At 41.5% G+C, this 22781-nt stretch overlaps 1 protein-coding gene across 1 annotated transcript in view; it reads left to right on the forward strand.

Moving 5' to 3' along the window:
* The window catches only part of LOC115629546 (tubulin polyglutamylase TTLL4), a 38098-nt gene extending 30316 nt beyond the window's left edge, over positions 1-7782 (forward strand). The window contains exon 4 of the mRNA XM_030526027.1: positions 7549-7782. Within this exon, the coding sequence (XP_030381887.1) occupies positions 7549-7665 (117 nt within the window). The 3' untranslated portion in view covers positions 7666-7782. The remainder of the gene's footprint in view (positions 1-7548) is intronic.
* The last annotated feature ends 14999 nt before the right edge of the window (positions 7783-22781 follow it).

Here is a 22781-nt window from a genome sequence, read left to right on the forward strand (position 1 = left end):
TTATTGATCTCAATAAATAATTAGATTTTATTATTTAAATATTCTGCTTATTGCATTTAAACTTCGATATTTTTATGGTATCGGTGGCTTCAACTATCGAAAGTTTTGCTCTAGCAAATTGAGATGAGAATTGTCAGTGCTTTTTGATCGTTGCTCATCGCTGCACGGCATTGACACGAGTGCCGTGTTTCATATTCCGAGTTTGTGCGTGACCGTATTGACTCAATATGGCACGAAAAGACTCAAATGTGAATTTAAAATTAGGATATACCCTTATAATTATTCCCCTTTTATGCACATAGTCTATCTTAAAACGTTGTGTTATCTCTCTATATAAAACAGTTTGTCCTGACTAATTGGTGATCAACGCACAGCCCAAATGGTAAAAGATGAAATTTGGACTCAAGTGTCCTTTCATAGTATCCATCATAGTGTAGGAGCACACTAAGAAAGGCTTTTGGAAAATTCTAGCTGCAAAGGGGGGAAACCGAGCTTTAAAAAATATTAGTTCATAGTCATGTTCGTTTAACGAAATAGTTTGGCAAGAACAAAAATGTAACGGACTACTGAACAATTTTTTGTCAAGAACAGAAAATGTTCATTTAAATACCTTAAATGCCTTCCTACTGGTAACTTATTAGGTGAAAACATATGGGTAGGTTATACTCACACAAAATAAATACAATTGGAAACATTATATTGAGCCGGGTTAAGACGGGCAATACCTGCTAGTAGATAATAAAACACAACCACAACCGCTCAAGATTTTCACTATAATTGCCAAGTGAAGTTGGGTTAGTTGTCGTTTTCGTTATTCGCGGACCCTTCGGAGACTGCTCAACACCCTTACTAATATTTCTATATGGTTTTTTAGCGTTTCCGCCTTTATAACTGCATCTTTATTGATGCATTTGTAAGATTTATCAAATGTGTAACGAAATGCGTCTATATGTTTCGCAATTTCGTTCCATTCCATTCTTTTACTGGAATTTTCTTACTTTTGTAAGCGTACTAACCATGTAGTTGCTGTACCTAAATATGGGTCTTCTTTTTCTGTTAATTTTACCCTGACATATGGTAGTGTTGAAAGTACCATTGCCTTTTCTGCTTTATCGCAGTGTATAAGTGGTCTACAGATTCCGCCGAAAGCTTCTACATAATCAGTCTCGAACCGATATACTGATATGTATTCGCTATGGGAATGTAAAACTCTAATCGCATTAATACGAAAATTTGGAAAGCCTTCGTAAACGTGATCTATTTTCTCCTTATTCGTTTTTATACTCTGTACATGAAATGTACAAGAGTATATTAGGTTTGCGGGAGCTGAAAAATGTAACAGGCAGAAGGAGGCGTGGCAGACCCCACAAAGTATATATATTATTGATCAGCGTGACAAGACGAGTCGATCTAGCCCTGTCTGTCTGTCTGTCCGTCTGTCCGTCCGTATGAACACCTGGATCTCAGAGACTATAAGAGATAGAGACACCAAATTTTGCACGAAGATGCGTTATGTGTGTATTCTATACGAGTTTGTTTTATTTTTTTGATTTCCCCCCCCCCCCACTTCCCCCCTATGGGGGTTTTCCCGATTTTCCATTCGAATATTCGCCTATATCTCGGAGACTATAAGACCTAGGCACACCAAATTTTAGTCCAAGATGCCTTATGTGAATACGCAGAAAATGTATATTTTGGAATTTCCCTCCCTCTCCCCTCTACCCCGCAAATCGTTACTCCCGTAATTCTTGGAATTTCGAACTAAAATTTTGGAAATACCCCCAGTTGGCTATTATATGTCCGTATACCAAGTTTCACTATGATAGACCGATTTAACGAGAAGTTATAGCCATAAATATATTTGCTGATGCAGCGCTGCTCAAGCGCTGCCCGCGGCTGTTGTTGATGTTGCTGTTTGGTTGACTGCGAAAATGCTTACACAGACACGAATTGATGCGCATAGGCATACATACACTCACACAGACGCTATTGCTATGTAAATGTGCAATTATACACCCTTTACGTGAGTTCGAATACCGAGAGAGGTAAAATCGATCCAATTTTTTTTTTATTTATTTATTTTTTTTATTTTCTATAATTATTGTAAACATATGTACAGAGTATTTCAAAGTCGGGACACCCGACTTTAGCTTTTTTACTTGTTAGATCTTATCTAAGTTATTTGCCCTACTCATGTATCTTTTCTTAATAATTGTATTATGCTTAACATAGATTGTAAGCAGAAATTGTAAAACTGACACTATCGTGATAATTAATAACAGGATCCACAACGATTTTATATCGTCTGTGTGATCATTTATCTTGACGTTGTTTACAACGTTGGCAGTATTGTCTTTTGCCTCACTAGAATCACTAAACCATCCCATTATGTTCTCAAATTCTATTTCTGTCTATTCAATATTAAAACAATTTTCTGTTTTTTTTTTCATGAAAGAAAAATTAATTTTATTTTCATAATATTGTTTAATCATATATTTAATCTTTTTCTTTTAATCTTATATGGGATTTTATAAAGAAAGAAAAATATATTTTCCTCTTAGAAAATCGAAAACAAAAATTGGAGTCATATTTTCATTGCAATGAACTTATTGCAAGATTTATGAATTACACAAAAATTCTAAACGCAGCTGAGTATAAATACTCAGCGCCAGAGACGTGGAAAAGTTAGTTATTTAGTTTATGTAGTAGGCTCCCAATTCAATGTTACAAATCATAAAATTAAAAAAAAATTCTCCAACCACATATGTCAGTAATGAAAGCCTAACAGGTTTTAGTGTTTTGCGACTTGCATTGACGTGCGTCAATTCGCATGTAGAAATTAAATCTATGGCAAGTTAAGGCTTACCCATATTTGCCGCCCCCTTGCGTGGCCTCGCCCGGTTGCGAAGTTTTAATTCAGCTTTTAATTCGTTGATGCGCTCTATGTAGCGCTGTCGGTCTTCTGGTGTCGTCGCTGCCGCCAGCAAATCTTGTTGCAGGCGTTTTTGTTAAAGTAGCTTTCTTACTTGTCCTCCACGTTTTGTCTTTGGTTTTGCTGTAGATTTTTTTTTCTGCCGTGCCCGGTACTCAGCTATTGTGAGTGGGCGTGGTCCATCGTTTGGAAACACCTCCAGGTACTCCTGGATGGAAGCTGCTTCCCTTTGCTCAATAGGAACAGAATCTATGTAGTCGTCACTCATAAGGGCTTAACTGGGCGCGTTAAGCGGTGCCGGTGCTGGTCATCGCACAGGCTTAATAATTATATGTAATTATGCAATTACATTACAGCTTCGTGTAACTTGTCACGGTCGCCATGTAGTTGGAATCTTCAGTCCAAATTGAAAAACGGTTTTATGTTTGCCAGAGCTTCTGCTCTACTTGGCTGTGCAAATGAATCTGAATATATTAGACTGAAGCTAATACATAAAGTTTTTATATCTACATATTTGTATGTTTGTATGTTTATATTATTGTGTTCATATGTATGCAGAAGGCATGCATATGTTATATATGTATGTATTTGACCACTTGAGCTGCAAAGTGCACGCTCCGCATTTCCCACGCGCTCGGCTTGTATATAAGCGGTGGATCGTATTACATATGCGCTGGTGTGTTTCCATGTTTAACTGTGGGCTTTTGGGTATTTGTATATTTACGATTATTATGACAAAGTGTCACAATGTATGTATTTACTGTTATACCCTTCGATTTGTATTACTGGCAGGGTAGATATACTACTACTTCTTAATTTTTTTTATTTTCTATAATTATTGTAAACATATGTGCAGAGTATTTCAAAGTCGGGACACCCGACTTTAGCTTTTTTACTTGTTTTAATTTCTATAATTATTCTAAACATATGTACAGAGTATTTCAAAGTCGGGACACCCGACTTTAGCTTTTTTACTTGCTAATGTAACTGGCGAAGGCTTATCCTTTTCCCAAAATCAATATAATATATTCATTTACGATTTTTACCTAAATGTTCTGCAATATATACTGCTTAAATGCGACTTCTGAGGTTTTGTTGCTGCCCCGAATGCCAACAATTTCTGCGTGCCGAAACACGACAATAAACACGATTTTTTCCAAAAAGGGCAACAACGGGCAAAAGGTGTTATTTTGAGATGAAGAACAACACTCATAAGTAAAAGCTGTCGTACTTAGTTTTTGTCAGCAGGTGTCAGTTCGTTTTTTATACTCCAACAAGATAGAACGCTACAGTCGAGCAAGCCTGTACTCTCCACAAAAAAGAAAAATTAAAAAAAAAAAATTTAAAAAAAAAATAAATTATTAAAAAAATGAATGAATTAATTAATTAATTAAATTAAATTATAATACATGTTTATGTTCAGTTTTAACAGCATACATTTACATCACGTACCTATGCGTGTTTATATGTATGTATGCAGCACAAAGTTGAACCAAAGCAGCAACAACAACAACAGCAGCGGGCAGCGCTGCCGACAGAGCTGCAGGCAGCGCATGAGCAGCGATTTTACTTATGGCTATAACTTTCTTCAGAATTGACCTATAATGATGAAATTTGTACCTACCAAAATTGATTTCAAAATTCCGAGAATTACGGAAGTTATAAGAAAAAACACGAATTGCGGGGGAGTGGAGGGGTGCATCAGAAAAAAAAACACAAACTCGTCCTTTCTCCGACTTAGGAGAACCTGGATACCAAGTTTGGTTATTCTAGCTCTTATACTTTCTGAGATCCTTGCGTTCATAGAGACGGACGGACGGACAGACGGACATGGCTATATCGACTCGTCTTCTCATCCTGATCAAGAATATATATACTTTGTGGGGTCTGCCACGCCTCCTTCTGTGTGTTACATACATGCGCACAAAACTAGTATAGCCTTTCACCCTTTGGGTACAGGCTATAAAAAACACAGGAGACGTATGTTAATTTTCTACGAACAACCATATAAATTGGACATTACACATAAGTCAAAGCCTTGGACTGCATATAAAAGTATTATATGCAGTAGATGTCAGAGCAAAAGTTTTGCCAACATGATCGTTTCGCCTGTCTGAGTATTTTCTTGTACTGTGACAGGCTCTGCTTGTATGCACATCAGTTTTTAAGGTAAAGCACTGAAAAAATCTTCTTGTTACCCAACTGGGAAAGCACCACGTTTATTTCGGAAATAGGGTATTTGTCGGCCATTGTGACTTTGTTAAGTTTGCTATAGTTGACTAGCAAGTCTTGTCCGTCTTTGCTGGGCTCAGTATTTGTGCTTACAATTATAAGTTTATTTACTACTAGCAGGTATTGCCCGTCTTAACCCGGCTCAATATAATGTTTCAAATTGTATTTATTTTGTGTGTGCATGACCTACCCATATGTTTTTCATCCTTATTAGTAACCAGTAGGATTGAAATCATCCAGTTCGATGTTTGTCGGCTAGTGCCTTTTTGTTTCATTACGTCGCATTTTTTATTACAATTAAGGGAACGGCATTCTAGGGTTCTATGATTTCTTCCCAAGCAGTTTACGCATAATCTTTGCATTTGTGCCCAGTTCAGTCTTTCTGGGGCTGATTTTAGTTTAAATCTGTCGCAATGACTGGTTGGACTGATTACAAAACGTGCATGTTTTGTATGTGTCAACTTTGCCCGATGCGTATGCCTGAAATTTCTCCAAAGCCAGAAAGTGTTGCTCAAGGAAGGACATAAACTCCATTAAAGATTGGAGTTGCCGTTCATTATTAAAACGATCCTGAAGCAGTGAGCGACAGGTGGTGAATTAGTCGTTCTGCTTCGCCTTGAACGTTGGCCTTCAAGTACCACAATTTCTGAATCGTGGGAAGTTCGGCCTCTTGAATTATCTTTTTGAAGATGTCATGAAATTGTTGCCATTTGAGATAGTCACCGTCAAATTTCGGTATTGACATCTTTGGCAGCTGCAACGACAATTGACTTGTCATTTGTGTGGGTGCGTCAAGTGCGGGAACATGCATTCATGGACATCGGAAATTTGATTCCAATATTTCGCCATAGGCCTCAGTTGTTGTTTGTTTCCAAGTGTAATTTGTCCCATTATGCGAGACAATGCACTCATCAAAGCGTTTTGATGCCTTATATGCGGCTCAATACCTTGTAACCTTTCAGCATTATCGCCTAAGAGGCTGGTGTCCATGTCAAACGTTTGAAGCATGGTTGTGTGCTGAGTAAATTTAGTTAAATACTCATTAGCGATATCTATTATTTTTGTGTAATAGTCGCTTTCAAAATAGCTGAAATAGTTGCAACTGCTCCCAAAGATGGCTTAGCCTTGCTTTTCTTTCTTCGTAGTAAGCTTTCGTTTTTCTATCCTGGGAATCCTTTTTGTAATTCCTTATCAGTGTTTGAATTTCTTCTCCCAGCGATGCCTGCTTAGTAAGCAGCGAATTCAGGAGATAGAGTTGCAATTTCTCCAATCTGGTATTAGTTATCGGATCCGTTGGAGGTGTTTTTGTTTTGCTTTGACTCACATCGATTAAAGGTGAATGGCACTAAATACCAATGGATACCATGATACGGTCAAGTGCGTGTGACATTGAAAGTATGATGAACTGCAGCGCTATGGGGCATATATATGAACACCAACAATAAAGGTATATTGATAATAAAAAAACCATAAATATATTTAGTATTTAATTTTTATACTCTGTACATGAAATGTACAAGAGTATATTAGGTTTGCGCGAGCTGAAAAATGTAACAGGCAGAAGGAGGCGTGGCAGACCCCACAAAGTATATATATTCTTGATCAGCATGACAAGACGAGTCGATTTAGCCCTGTCTGTCCGTCCGTATGATCACCTAGATCTCAGAGACTATAAGAGATAGAAACACCAAATTTTGCACAAAGATGCCTTATGTGTGTATTCTATAAGAGTTTGTTTTATTTTTGTGAGTTTACGTGAGTTCGAATACCGAGAAAGGTAAAATCGATAAAAAATTTTTCTTTTAATTTTCTTAATTTTTTTTATTTTCTATAATTATTGTAAACATATGTACAGAGTATTTCAAAGTCGGTACACCCGACTTTAGCTTTTTTACTTGTTTTTTGATTAATAATAAGTTAACGCAAAGAAATTTTTCATAGAAAGTTGATATGTACAATTGCTGCCCAAGCGCTGTCCGCAGGTGTTGTTGATGCTGATGCTTTGGTTGACTGCAAACATGCTGACACAGACACGGATAGACACACATAGGCATGCATGCCACACACAGACACAAATTCGATGCGAATGTGCAATCGCATAAAAATTGTTTCGTCAGTTTTGTTTGCAACTGTTGCAATAATATTGGGTTACGTTCTCTGATGAGATAAACTAACTCATTTTCAAGAAACACTGGTGTTTTCTCAACAGTCAAAGTATTCTGAAACCCGAATTGTTGTTAACTTAAATTAAACGTTTATGTTTGACTATTTCAAAATAATATAATTGAAATTATTGATTATGTCATTCTATGCCCTTTACGTGAGTTTGAATATATACCTTTTCATGTAACAGTTTGTAACAAAAGATATTTCTTATTTTTCAGGCAAACTATCGTGATTTTAATTTCACTAGTGAAACTAAAAATATGACCAGAAAAAATGCTTGGATGACACAATGGTACGCTTATAAATGTGAATATGATCGAACGTGGTGCTCTTAAAATTAAGTAAGCTGTTATCACAACTGTAAAAGTAAATATATGTAATATACATAATTAATATCATAAATGACAATAACAGAAAACATATTATTTTTAATAAACGGTGATACCAACGTTTTTGTTAATGCATAATTTTATTTTGTATCCAAAGTGAAAAATTGGTATACTAGTTTTGTGCGAATGTATGTAACACACTGAATGAGTGTGAAAGACCCTAAAAAGTATTTTGGACTTTGTAACGACGTACTGGCGAATGTCACATGGTGTCGTCACTAGTGAGGGACGGCGAGGTGTAGTTTTAAGGAAAAAGGAAAGATTTAGACATATAGATATAGAGGTAAGACAATAATGGAAAATGGAGTTAGTTCTTTTTTAGCCACGGAGACATTCAGCTGCGCTGCACAGCGTTAAGATGGCTCGGTTGAAGCAACGTTTAGTGATGCGAGGTGACACAATGGGACGTGCATTTCGACGGCAGCGGGGACCCACGAGCATTCTTGCGCAAGCAGGAAAGTAAAGCAGAAGCGAGCGGGGAACCGGTGGGCAACTTAGTGCCAATATTACCTGGAGTGTGCAGCGCTGACATGGGACCGGACTAGGCGGAATCCGACCCAGCAGCCCCCTATGTGAAGCAGTGGCCATAAAGCGCGCGACGACACTTCCAAGGCGAGTCAGATACAACCGCAGCATATGTCCAAGCGATGCTGATGGTCATGTTCGACGCGGCATGTCTGGAGAAGAGCTGCTGAGGCTCATCTATAACAACAGCCTGTCGACGATAAACATCAGGATCCACCATCACGACGTCCATACGGTAGCCAAGTTTAATCAGCAAGCGGAAGAGCTGGAGGAGCTGTGCATAGCGCCGGTTTATTCCGCCGAGACGACGCCCACAATACGGCGAAGGGGGCGTCGGAGGCGCCGAAGAGCTCAACATGCAGCGTTGGCGATAACAGAGCCAATTGGGGCTCCAGCTCACAGAAGAACAGGCGGCTGGGGCAGTCGATCCATTGTTACGACAACCACGAAAGGTGGCCGGCAAAATCCACGCCGAACTGGAGGTGCGTTGGCACGTGGATGGAGGCAAATGGATACAGCGCCTGACGACAGCAGACAGAATGGGACAGAACTGGTCCCAATTCGCACTCCTAGAGCGGCGGCAGTGAAACTGACGCTGCGAGAACGTATTCTGGCTCGGTTTGGCACGCCTAGACAGTTAATTACCGATGATGTCACACAGCATGTACAGCATGCTGCATGGGTTGAACATCGGCCAGAAATTCCTTTGGCAATTAACACCACTCAATTTGTAGTCACAGGCTACTCACCAGCGTTAATCTTGTCCGCAAGGGACCCAAGACGTCCACATACGGGGACGATCCATATGCACCAGGGGCCAACGCGGTCAACCTCAAGGCGCATACAGCGCTGATAAAATTTGTCACGCAGAATGTACGAAGGAACCAAGGGCTGGCCAGTGAAGACCAAGCGCGTCAATACCATTTGAGGAGGCGTCCCCGAATTAGCGACGAAGTTCTGGTCAAACAGTACCAGTTATTCAACACTACAAAGTAGTTTGCACCGAAGCTGGCTCCATGACGGGCCATACACAGTGAAAGCGTTCGTATTTCCAGTCATTGCCCTCCTACAGCCAATAGCAGGAGGAGGGGCTTAAACCGCACACGTGCGAGACCTCAAAACCACGACTGCCGATCCACACCAGTATTTCGACAGTGGCGCAAGAAGTTCTGCCCAGGTGAGAACCACTAAACGCATACTTTTCCCAAAGTTAATTACTGGCATGGCCAGGAAGACCGTCTACTCACCAATCGTCAGACGTACAAAACGGGTGGCTGAACATGAGGGGAAGCGCAGAAGACCAGGCTGGACAAAAACACAGGTACATAAAATAAAAGCGTCCAAAATAACAAATCAATGTCACAACACGTTGCCGCGATCGCGACGTCATAGCTCCTGTAGAGAACAGGTGGCAGCGATGTTCAATAAAATGCAGCGGACCGGTGCCCAACACTATTGCATGGGATGGGTAGCACTGTTGCTGACTGTTGCAGGTCCGCAGAGCAGAATACTAACGGTAGGCAAGAATTCCGTTGACCCACCGGCGGTACCAGCGGGCCGACCGGCAGCCAGCCCCTCCGAAGAAAGAGGGGAGTGTAACGACACCCTAGCAACTCCCACAGGGTGTCGTCACTAAAAAGTGACGGCGGGGTGTAGTTTTAAGGAAAAAACTATAATATAAACATATAGATATACAGGTAAGACAATAATGTAAAATGGAGTTAGTTCTTCTTTAGCCACGGAGGCATGCAGCTGCGCTGCACAGCATTAAGATGGCATTTATTTTCTGCTAAGTGCACTGAAGGCCGCCTACACCAAATAAAACGATTAAAAGTTAAGCCCCTTACCATTTATTTTTGGGGGTTCAAGTAACAAATAACTTGGACTAATCTGGTCGGCGATGACACCGGAGCAACATCACAACTTTTAAAAAGTTGTTTCTACCCTGTACCCAAAGGGTCAAAGGGTATACTAGTTTTGTGCGAATGTGGCAGACCCCAAAAAGTATATATATTCTAGATCAGGATGATGAGTCGATATAGCCATGTTTGTACTCAGATTCAGCAAATACCTTCAGTTAGTGATTATGATTATGATAATTTTGAAGAAAGTTATAAATGTGTGTTCCAACGTAAACAGAACTTAAAAAAAACAGAACAAATGGTTTTTTCGGCAAAATCGATTTATTTTATTCAAAATAATCTCCTTCTGCTTCAATACAGCTTTTTGCACGATCCAAAAGCATGTCGAACGAGTGTTTTAGCTCGTTGGCCGGTATGGCCGCCAGTATGCAATCCTTTTAAATGGCCTCTACGTCTGCATAACGCTTTCCTTTCATGGGCAAATGCATTTTTCCGAAAAGGTAGAAATCGCACGGTGTCATATCAAGTGAATACGGCAAGTGGTTAATGGTTAAAATGTGATTTTTGGTCAAATAATCGGTCACCAGCGTCGATCGATTCTGATCAATTTTTGGTCGTTTTAGAGATGTTCAATTCCATCAATTACAATGATGATTTCGGCTGATTTTTGATGAATTCACGCACAGTTTCGATGGAATTTTCGGTGATCACGAATTTTGATTGGCCCTCATGTTGATCGTCATTTATGTCCTTACGTTGAAACCACTCGTGCACTCCGCTACGGGATAGGCAATCATCGCCATAAACTTGTTCCATCAATTGAAACGTTTCGGTAAAAGTTTTACCAATTTTAAAACAAAATTTTATGTTGGCTCTTTGTTCGAAGCTCACTTTTGCACCGATAATATAAACATACTGACACTTAAAACGCAATAACTTCACTTCCAATCGATGTAATGTCATGAAATTCTCACTGGACAATCGATAAAGATAGCAGATTCTAACGCACCAGTCGACATATAGATAGCGGCACCAGGGGGCTCTAGATTCAAAAAGTCCTGTTTACTTTGGAAAGCCCCTTGTATACTCTTTACCGAAGCTCTACCCGCAGCTGTTGTTGTTTTTGCTGCTTTGGTTCAACTTTGTGCTGCAGGCATTAATGCACGTAGAGACACGATTCTGATGACAATGTATGCTGTTAAAACTGTATGTAAACATGTCTCCACTTTTGTATGTATTTGTATTTAATTAAATTAATTTAATTTTTATTATACCCTGTATCCGTAGGGTAAAAAGGGTATATTAGGTTTGTGCAAAGTATGTAACATGCAGAAAGAAGCATCTCCGACCCTATAAAGTATATATATTCTGAATGAGCATGACGATTCCGTCCGTCCGTCTTCCGGATGAACGCAAGGATCTCAGAAACTGTAAAAGCTAGAATAACCAAATTTGGTATCCAGATTCTCCTAGATCCGAGAAAGGACGAGTTTATTTTTTTTTGAATTTCCCGGGAATTGATTGCACTCGGACATATACGTGCATTGTTAGCACTGCGCAAGATACACATATGTATGTACATTAAGATGCAACTAATTACATACATACAGTTCTCAGCATATAGTGGCGCATGCATCTGGTTTGGCACAGGAAATATTTGTGTCAAGTGTAAAACGGCAATTTGAAGCAATTATTAAAAATCGGGAATTGAAAATTGTCGCAGTCCCAAGTTCGTTGACCGACCATTTCATGCTCATGCTTCTTTGCTGACCGTGGTATCGAGTTAGTACTGTACGGCCTACGCTTACAGCAACGGCTTATGCGTGGGTGCGCGCCAGTACATACTTAGACCGCTCATTTTGTGCCCTTTGCCCTCTTTTCGTTTCATCTTCACACTTAAACGCTGAGTGCAGTGATTCTCTTCGTAAGTTGTTTGTTTTTGCAATTAAATGCACCGCCGGCAGTTGATATATTGCTTCCTGCTGCGCAACATTCTAATTTACCAAAAATGAAGCTACCAAGATTTAGTGGCAAACATGCAGACTATAAACATTTTATAAGCCCTTTTAAAAGTTTGGTAGATTCTGACCGCTCACTATCAAAGATTGAGAAGTTTAACCATCTTCTCTCTTGTCTATCCATTGAAGCCTTAGGGACAAGCTTTTCAAGTGACCGGTGAGAACTATTCAAAGGCATTAGAAAGTCTAGAGCGGGTATATGACAACAAAAGCTTAATATTTTTGGACATATTAGCACAGTTGTTTGACGTTCCGTCTATGAGCAAGCCCTCAACTTCGGCTTTGAGATCAATCATAGACACCGTACCAGCCATTTTCGAGTCACTCCTGTCTTTGGGGAATGAAAAACAAATTGTCAATGCACTGTTGATACACATCGTCTTGTCGAAAGTAGACAGTTACACAAAGGCTAAATACGAAGAGCAGCTCGACTATGATAGTTTACCACTGTGGTCGGAGTGTGACACTGTACTCAAGAGGCAATATCAACACTTGTCTGCTGAAGAATCCTCAAAGTCGAAAGGCAAGCCAAGGTTTGAGTTTCCGTCGAAAAAGGCCACTAAATCATCGTTTTCATGCTCCAAAGGCGAACAAAAATGTTCTTTTTGTGAAGTCGATCACCACATCTATAAATGTCGAGGTTTCAGTGCGACTCCTGTTTTAGAGAGGTTTGCTTTTTTTCACTAGTGAAACTAAAAATATGACCAGAAAAAATGCTTGGATGACACAATGGTACGCTTATAAATGTGAATATGATCGAACGTGGTGCTCTTAAAATTAAGTAAGCTGTTATCACAACTGTAAAAGTAAATATATGTAATATACATAATTAATATCATAAATGACAATAACAGAAAACATATTATTTTTAATAAACGGTGATACCAACGTTTTTGTTAATGCATAATTTTATTTTGTATCCAAAGTGAAAAATTGGTATACTAGTTTTGTGCGAATGTATGTAACACACTGAATGAGTGTGAAAGACCCTAAAAAGTATTTTGGACTTTGTAACGACGTACTGGCGAATGTCACATGGTGTCGTCACTAGTGAGGGACGGCGAGGTGTAGTTTTAAGGAAAAAGGAAAGATTTAGACATATAGATATAGAGGTAAGACAATAATGGAAAATGGAGTTAGTTCTTTTTTAGCCACGGAGACATTCAGCTGCGCTGCACAGCGTTAAGATGGCTCGGTTGAAGCAACGTTTAGTGATGCGAGGTGACACAATGGGACGTGCATTTCGACGGCAGCGGGGACCCACGAGCATTCTTGCGCAAGCTGGAAAGTAAAGCAGAAGCGAGCGGGGAACCGGTGGGCAACTTAGTGCCAATATTACCTGGAGTGTGCAGCGCTGACATGGGACCGGACTAGGCGGAATCCGACCCAGCAGCCCCCTATGTGAAGCAGTGGCCATAAAGCGCGCGACGACACTTCCAAGGCGAGTCAGATACAACCGCAGCATATGTCCAAGCGATGCTGATGGTCATGTTCGACGCGGCATGTCTGGAGAAGAGCTGCTGAGGCTCATCTATAACAACAGCCTGTCGACGATAAACATCAGGATCCACCATCACGACGTCCATACGGTAGCCAAGTTTAATCAGCAAGCGGAAGAGCTGGAGGAGCTGTGCATAGCGCCGGTTTATTCCGCCGAGACGACGCCCACAATACGGCGAAGGGGGCGTCGGAGGCGCCGAAGAGCTCAACATGCAGCGTTGGCGATAACAGAGCCAATTGGGGCTCCAGCTCACAGAAGAACAGGCGGCTGGGGCAGTCGATCCATTGTTACGACAACCACGAAAGGTGGCCGGCAAAATCCACGCCGAACTGGAGGTGCGTTGGCACGTGGATGGAGGCAAATGGATACAGCGCCTGACGACAGCAGACAGAATGGGACAGAACTGGTCCCAATTCGCACTGCTAGAGCGGCGGCAGTGAAACTGACGCTGCGAGAACGTATTCTGGCTCGGTTTGGCACGCCTAGACAGTTAATTACCGATGATGTCACACAGCATGTACAGCATGCTGCATGGGTTGAACATCGGCCAGAAATTCCTTTGGCAATTAACACCACTCAATTTGTAGTCACAGGCTACTCACCAGCGTTAATCTTGTCCGCAAGGGACCCAAGACGTCCACATACGGGGACGATCCATATGCACCAGGGGCCAACGCGGTCAACCTCAAGGCGCATACAGCGCTGATAAAATTTGTCACGCAGAATGTACGAAGGAACCAAGGGCTGGCCAGTGAAGACCAAGCGCGTCAATACCACTTGAGGAGGCGTCCCCGAATTAGCGACGAAGTTCTGGTCAAACAGTACCAGTTATTCAACACTACAAAGTAGTTTGCACCGAAGCTGGCTCCATGACGGGCCATACACAGTGAAAGCGTTCGTATTTCCAGTCATTGCCCTCCTACAGCCAATAGCAGGAGGAGGGGCTTAAACCGCACACGTGCGAGACCTCAAAACCACGACTGCCGATCCACACCAGTATTTCGACAGTGGCGCAAGAAGTTCTGCCCAGGTGAGAACCACTAAACGCATACTTTTCCCAAAGTTAATTACTGGCATGGCCAGGAAGACCGTCTACTCACCAATCGTCAGACGTACAAAACGGGTGGCTGAACATGAGGGGAAGCGCAGAAGACCAGGCTGGACAAAAACACAGGTACATAAAATAAAAGCGTCCAAAATAACAAATCAATGTCACAACACGTTGCCGCGATCGCGACGTCATAGCTCCTGTAGAGAACAGGTGGCAGCGATGTTCAATAAAATGCAGCGGACCGGTGCCCAACACTATTGCATGGGATGGGTAGCACTGTTGCTGACTGTTGCAGGTCCGCAGAGCAGAATACTAACGGTAGGCAAGAATTCCGTTGACCCACCGGCGGTACCAGCGGGCCGACCGGCAGCCAGCCCCTCCGAAGGAAGAGGGGAGTGTAACGACACCCTAGCAACTCCCACAGGGTGTCGTCACTAAAAAGTGACGGCGGGGTGTAGTTTTAAGGAAAAAACTATAATATAAACATATAGATATACAGGTAAGACAATAATGTAAAATGGAGTTAGTTCTTCTTTAGCCACGGAGGCATGCAGCTGCGCTGCACAGCATTAAGATGGCATTTATTTTCTGCTAAGTGCACTGAAGGCCGCCTACACCAAATAAAACGATTAAAAGTTAAGCCCCTTACCATTTATTTTTGGGGGTTCAAGTAACAAATAACTTGGACTAATCTGGTCGGCGATGACACCGGAGCAACATCACAACTTTTAAAAAGTTGTTTCTACCCTGTACCCAAAGGGTCAAAGGGTATACTAGTTTTGTGCGAATGTGGCAGACCCCAAAAAGTATATATATTCTAGATCAGGATGATGAGTCGATATAGCCATGTTTGTACTCAGATTCAGCAAATACCTTCAGTTAGTGATTATGATTATGATCATTTTGAAGAAAGTTATAAATGTGTGTTCCAACGTAAACAGAACTTAAAAAAAACAGAACAAATGGTTTTTTCGGCAAAATCGATTTATTTTATTCAAAATAATCTCCTTCTGCTTCAATACAGCTTTTTGCACGATCCAAAAGCATGTCGAACGAGTGTTTTAGCTCGTTGGCCGGTATGGCCGCCAGTATGCAATCCTTTTAAATGGCCTCTACGTCTGCATAACGCTTTCCTTTCATGGGCAAATGCATTTTTCCGAAAAGGTAGAAATCGCACGGTGTCATATCAAGTGAATACGGCAAGTGGTTAATGGTTAAAATGTGATTTTTGGTCAAATAATCGGTCACCAGCGTCGATCGATTCTGATCAATTTTTGGTCGTTTTAGAGATGTTCAATTCCATCAATTACAATGATGATTTCGGCTGATTTTTGATGAATTCACGCACAGTTTCGATGGAATTTTCGGTGATCACGAATTTTGATTGGCCCTCATGTTGATCGTCATTTATGTCCTTACGTTGAAACCACTCGTGCACTCCGCTACGGGATAGGCAATCATCGCCATAAACTTGTTCCATCAATTGAAACGTTTCGGTAAAAGTTTTACCAATTTTAAAACAAAATTTTATGTTGGCTCTTTGTTCGAAGCTCACTTTTGCACCGATAATATAAACATACTGACACTTAAAACGCAATAACTTCACTTCCAATCGATGTAATGTCATGAAATTCTCACTGGACAATCGATAAAGATAGCAGATTCTAACGCACCAGTCGACATATAGATAGCGGCACCAGGGGGCTCTAGATTCAAAAAGTCCTGTTTACTTTGGAAAGCCCCTTGTATACTCTTTACCGAAGCTCTACCCGCAGCTGTTGTTGTTTTTGCTGCTTTGGTTCAACTTTGTGCTGCAGGCATTAATGCACGTAGAGACACGATTCTGATGACAATGTATGCTGTTAAAACTGTATGTAAACATGTCTCCACTTTTGTATGTATTTGTATTTAATTAAATTAATTTAATTTTTATTATACCCTGTATCCGTAGGGTAAAAAGGGTATATTAGGTTTGTGCAAAGTATGTAACATGCAGAAAGAAGCATCTCCGACCCTATAAAGTATATATATTCTGAATGAGCATGACGATTCCGTCCGTCCGTCTTCCGGATGAACGCAAGGATCTCAGAAACTGTAAAAGCTAGAATAACCAAATTTGGTATCCAGATTCTCCTAGATCCGAGAAAGGACGAGTTTATTTTTTTTTGAATTTCCCGGGAATTGATTGCACTCGGACATATACGTGCATTGTTAGCACTGCGCAAGATACACATATGTATGTACATTAAGATGCAACTAATTACATACATACAGTTCTCAGCATATAGTGGCGCATGCATCTGGTTTGGCACAGGAAATATTTGTGTCAAGTGTAAAACGGCAATTTGAAGCAATTATTAAAAATCGGGAATTGAAAATTGTCGCAGTCCCAAGTTCGTTGACCGACCATTTCATGCTCATGCTTCTTTGCTGACCGTGGTATCGAGTTAGTACTGTACGGCCTACGCTTACAGCAACGGCTTATGCGTGGGTGCGCGCCAGTACATACTTAGACCGCTCATTTTGTGCCCTTTGCCCTCTTTTCGTTTCATCTTCACACTTAAACGCTGAGTGCAGTGATTCTCTTCGTAAGTTGTTTGTTTTTGCAATTAAATGCACCGCCGGCAGTTGATATATTGCTTCCTGCTGCGCAACATTCTAATTTACCAAAAATGAAGCTACCAAGATTTAGTGGCAAACATGCAGACTATAAACATTTTATAAGCCCTTTTAAAAGTTTGGTAGATTCTGACCGCTCACTATCAAAGATTGAGAAGTTTAACCATCTTCTCTCTTGTCTATCCATTGAAGCCTTAGGGACAAGCTTTTCAAGTGACCGGTGAGAACTATTCAAAGGCATTAGAAAGTCTAGAGCGGGTATATGACAACAAAAGCTTAATATTTTTGGACATATTAGCACAGTTGTTTGACGTTCCGTCTATGAGCAAGCCCTCAACTTCGGCTTTGAGATCAATCATAGACACCGTACCAGCCATTTTCGAGTCACTCCTGTCTTTGGGGAATGAAAAACAAATTGTCAATGCACTGTTGATACACATCGTCTTGTCGAAAGTAGACAGTTACACAAAGGCTAAATACGAAGAGCAGCTCGACTATGATAGTTTACCACTGTGGTCGGAGTGTGACACTGTACTCAAGAGGCAATATCAACACTTGTCTGCTGAAGAATCCTCAAAGTCGAAAGGCAAGCCAAGGTTTGAGTTTCCGTCGAAAAAGGCCACTAAATCATCGTTTTCATGCTCCAAAGGCGAACAAAAATGTTCTTTTTGTGAAGTCGATCACCACATCTATAAATGTCGAGGTTTCAGTGCGACTCCTGTTTTAGAGAGGTTTGCTTTTTTTCACTAGTGAAACTAAAAATATGACCAGAAAAAATGCTTGGATGACACAATGGTACGCTTATAAATGTGAATATGATCGAACGTGGTGCTCTTAAAATTAAGTAAGCTGTTATCACAACTGTAAAAGTAAATATATGTAATATACATAATTAATATCATAAATGACAATAACAGAAAACATATTATTTTTAATAAACGGTGATACCAACGTTTTTGTTAATGCATAATTTTATTTTGTATCCAAAGTGAAAAATTGGTATACTAGTTTTGTGCGAATGTATGTAACACACTGAATGAGTGTGAAAGACCCTAAAAAGTATTTTGGACTTTGTAACGACGTACTGGCGAATGTCACATGGTGTCGTCACTAGTGAGGGACGGCGAGGTGTAGTTTTAAGGAAAAAGGAAAGATTTAGACATATAGATATAGAGGTAAGACAATAATGGAAAATGGAGTTAGTTCTTTTTTAGCCACGGAGACATTCAGCTGCGCTGCACAGCGTTAAGATGGCTCGGTTGAAGCAACGTTTAGTGATGCGAGGTGACACAATGGGACGTGCATTTCGACGGCAGCGGGGACCCACGAGCATTCTTGCGCAAGCTGGAAAGTAAAGCAGAAGCGAGCGGGGAACCGGTGGGCAACTTAGTGCCAATATTACCTGGAGTGTGCAGCGCTGACATGGGACCGGACTAGGCGGAATCCGACCCAGCAGCCCCCTATGTGAAGCAGTGGCCATAAAGCGCGCGACGACACTTCCAAGGCGAGTCAGATACAACCGCAGCATATGTCCAAGCGATGCTGATGGTCATGTTCGACGCGGCATGTCTGGAGAAGAGCTGCTGAGGCTCATCTATAACAACAGCCTGTCGACGATAAACATCAGGATCCACCATCACGACGTCCATACGGTAGCCAAGTTTAATCAGCAAGCGGAAGAGCTGGAGGAGCTGTGCATAGCGCCGGTTTATTCCGCCGAGACGACGCCCACAATACGGCGAAGGGGGCGTCGGAGGCGCCGAAGAGCTCAACATGCAGCGTTGGCGATAACAGAGCCAATTGGGGCTCCAGCTCACAGAAGAACAGGCGGCTGGGGCAGTCGATCCATTGTTACGACAACCACGAAAGGTGGCCGGCAAAATCCACGCCGAACTGGAGGTGCGTTGGCACGTGGATGGAGGCAAATGGATACAGCGCCTGACGACAGCAGACAGAATGGGACAGAACTGGTCCCAATTCGCACTGCTAGAGCGGCGGCAGTGAAACTGACGCTGCGAGAACGTATTCTGGCTCGGTTTGGCACGCCTAGACAGTTAATTACCGATGATGTCACACAGCATGTACAGCATGCTGCATGGGTTGAACATCGGCCAGAAATTCCTTTGGCAATTAACACCACTCAATTTGTAGTCACAGGCTACTCACCAGCGTTAATCTTGTCCGCAAGGGACCCAAGACGTCCACATACGGGGACGATCCATATGCACCAGGGGCCAACGCGGTCAACCTCAAGGCGCATACAGCGCTGATAAAATTTGTCACGCAGAATGTACGAAGGAACCAAGGGCTGGCCAGTGAAGACCAAGCGCGTCAATACCACTTGAGGAGGCGTCCCCGAATTAGCGACGAAGTTCTGGTCAAACAGTACCAGTTATTCAACACTACAAAGTAGTTTGCACCGAAGCTGGCTCCATGACGGGCCATACACAGTGAAAGCGTTCGTATTTCCAGTCATTGCCCTCCTACAGCCAATAGCAGGAGGAGGGGCTTAAACCGCACACGTGCGAGACCTCAAAACCACGACTGCCGATCCACACCAGTATTTCGACAGTGGCGCAAGAAGTTCTGCCCAGGTGAGAACCACTAAACGCATACTTTTCCCAAAGTTAATTACTGGCATGGCCAGGAAGACCGTCTACTCACCAATCGTCAGACGTACAAAACGGGTGGCTGAACATGAGGGGAAGCGCAGAAGACCAGGCTGGACAAAAACACAGGTACATAAAATAAAAGCGTCCAAAATAACAAATCAATGTCACAACACGTTGCCGCGATCGCGACGTCATAGCTCCTGTAGAGAACAGGTGGCAGCGATGTTCAATAAAATGCAGCGGACCGGTGCCCAACACTATTGCATGGGATGGGTAGCACTGTTGCTGACTGTTGCAGGTCCGCAGAGCAGAATACTAACGGTAGGCAAGAATTCCGTTGACCCACCGGCGGTACCAGCGGGCCGACCGGCAGCCAGCCCCTCCGAAGAAAGAGGGGAGTGTAACGACACCCTAGCAACTCCCACAGGGTGTCGTCACTAAAAAGTGACGGCGGGGTGTAGTTTTAAGGAAAAAACTATAATATAAACATATAGATATACAGGTAAGACAATAATGTAAAATGGAGTTAGTTCTTCTTTAGCCACGGAGGCATGCAGCTGCGCTGCACAGCATTAAGATGGCATTTATTTTCTGCTAAGTGCACTGAAGGCCGCCTACACCAAATAAAACGATTAAAAGTTAAGCCCCTTACCATTTATTTTTGGGGGTTCAAGTAACAAATAACTTGGACTAATCTGGTCGGCGATGACACCGGAGCAACATCACAACTTTTAAAAAGTTGTTTCTACCCTGTACCCAAAGGGTCAAAGGGTATACTAGTTTTGTGCGAATGTGGCAGACCCCAAAAAGTATATATATTCTAGATCAGGATGATGAGTCGATATAGCCATGTTTGTACTCAGATTCAGCAAATACCTTCAGTTAGTGATTATGATTATGATCATTTTGAAGAAAGTTATAAATGTGTGTTCCAACGTAAACAGAACTTAAAAAAAACAGAACAAATGGTTTTTTCGGCAAAATCGATTTATTTTATTCAAAATAATCTCCTTCTGCTTCAATACAGCTTTTTGCACGATCCAAAAGCATGTCGAACGAGTGTTTTAGCTCGTTGGCCGGTATGGCCGCCAGTATGCAATCCTTTTAAATGGCCTCTACGTCTGCATAACGCTTTCCTTTCATGGGCAAATGCATTTTTCCGAAAAGGTAGAAGTCGCACGGTGTCATATCAAGTGAATACGGCAAGTGGTTAATGGTTAAAATGTGATTTTTGGTCAAATAATCGGTCACCAGCGTCGATCGATTCTGATCAATTTTTGGTCGTTTTAGAGATGTTCAATTCCATCAATTACAATGATGATTTCGGCTGATTTTTGATGAATTCACGCACAGTTTCGATGGAATTTTCGGTGATCACGAATTTTGATTGGCCCTCATGTTGATCGTCATTTATGTCCTTACGTTGAAACCACTCGTGCACTCCGCTACGGGATAGGCAATCATCGCCATAAACTTGTTCCATCAATTGAAACGTTTCGGTAAAAGTTTTACCAATTTTAAAACAAAATTTTATGTTGGCTCTTTGTTCGAAGCTCACTTTTGCACCGATAATATAAACATACTGACACTTAAAACGCAATAACTTCACTTCCAATCGATGTAATGTCATGAAATTCTCACTGGACAATCGATAAAGATAGCAGATTCTAACGCACCAGTCGACATATAGATAGCGGCACCAGGGGGCTCTAGATTCAAAAAGTCCTGTTTACTTTGGAAAGCCCCTTGTATACTCTTTACCGAAGCTCTACCCGCAGCTGTTGTTGTTTTTGCTGCTTTGGTTCAACTTTGTGCTGCAGGCATTAATGCACGTAGAGACACGATTCTGATGACAATGTATGCTGTTAAAACTGTATGTAAACATGTCTCCACTTTTGTATGTATTTGTATTTAATTAAATTAATTTAATTTTTATTATACCCTGTATCCGTAGGGTAAAAAGGGTATATTAGGTTTGTGCAAAGTATGTAACATGCAGAAAGAAGCATCTCCGACCCTATAAAGTATATATATTCTGAATGAGCATGACGATTCCGTCCGTCCGTCTTCCGGATGAACGCAAGGATCTCAGAAACTGTAAAAGCTAGAATAACCAAATTTGGTATCCAGATTCTCCTAGATCCGAGAAAGGACGAGTTTATTTTTTTTTGAATTTCCCGGGAATTGATTGCACTCGGACATATACGTGCATTGTTAGCACTGCGCAAGATACACATATGTATGTACATTAAGATGCAACTAATTACATACATACAGTTCTCAGCATATAGTGGCGCATGCATCTGGTTTGGCACAGGAAATATTTGTATCAAGTGTAAAACGGCAATTTGAAGCAATTATTAAAAATCGGGAATTGAAAATTGTCGCAGTCCCAAGTTCGTTGACCGACCATTTCATGCTCATGCTTCTTTGCTGACCGTGGTATCGAGTTAGTACTGTACGGCCTACGCTTACAGCAACGGCTTATGCGTGGGTGCGCGCCAGTACATACTTAGACCGCTCATTTTGTGCCCTTTGCCCTCTTTTCGTTTCATCTTCACACTTAAACGCTGAGTGCAGTGATTCTCTTCGTAAGTTGTTTGTTTTTGCAATTAAATGCACCGCCGGCAGTTGATATATTGCTTCCTGCTGCGCAACATTCTAATTTACCAAAAATGAAGCTACCAAGATTTAGTGGCAAACATGCAGACTATAAACATTTTATAAGCCCTTTTAAAAGTTTGGTAGATTCTGACCGCTCACTATCAAAGATTGAGAAGTTTAACCATCTTCTCTCTTGTCTATCCATTGAAGCCTTAGGGACAAGCTTTTCAAGTGACCGGTGAGAACTATTCAAAGGCATTAGAAAGTCTA

The sequence above is a fragment of the Scaptodrosophila lebanonensis genome, unplaced genomic scaffold, assembly GCF_003285725.1.
Source record: "Scaptodrosophila lebanonensis strain 11010-0011.00,11010-0021.00 unplaced genomic scaffold, SlebRS2 tig00000157-arrow-arrow-pilon, whole genome shotgun sequence".
In the NCBI taxonomy this organism is placed as follows: Eukaryota; Metazoa; Arthropoda; class Insecta; order Diptera; family Drosophilidae; genus Scaptodrosophila; species Scaptodrosophila lebanonensis.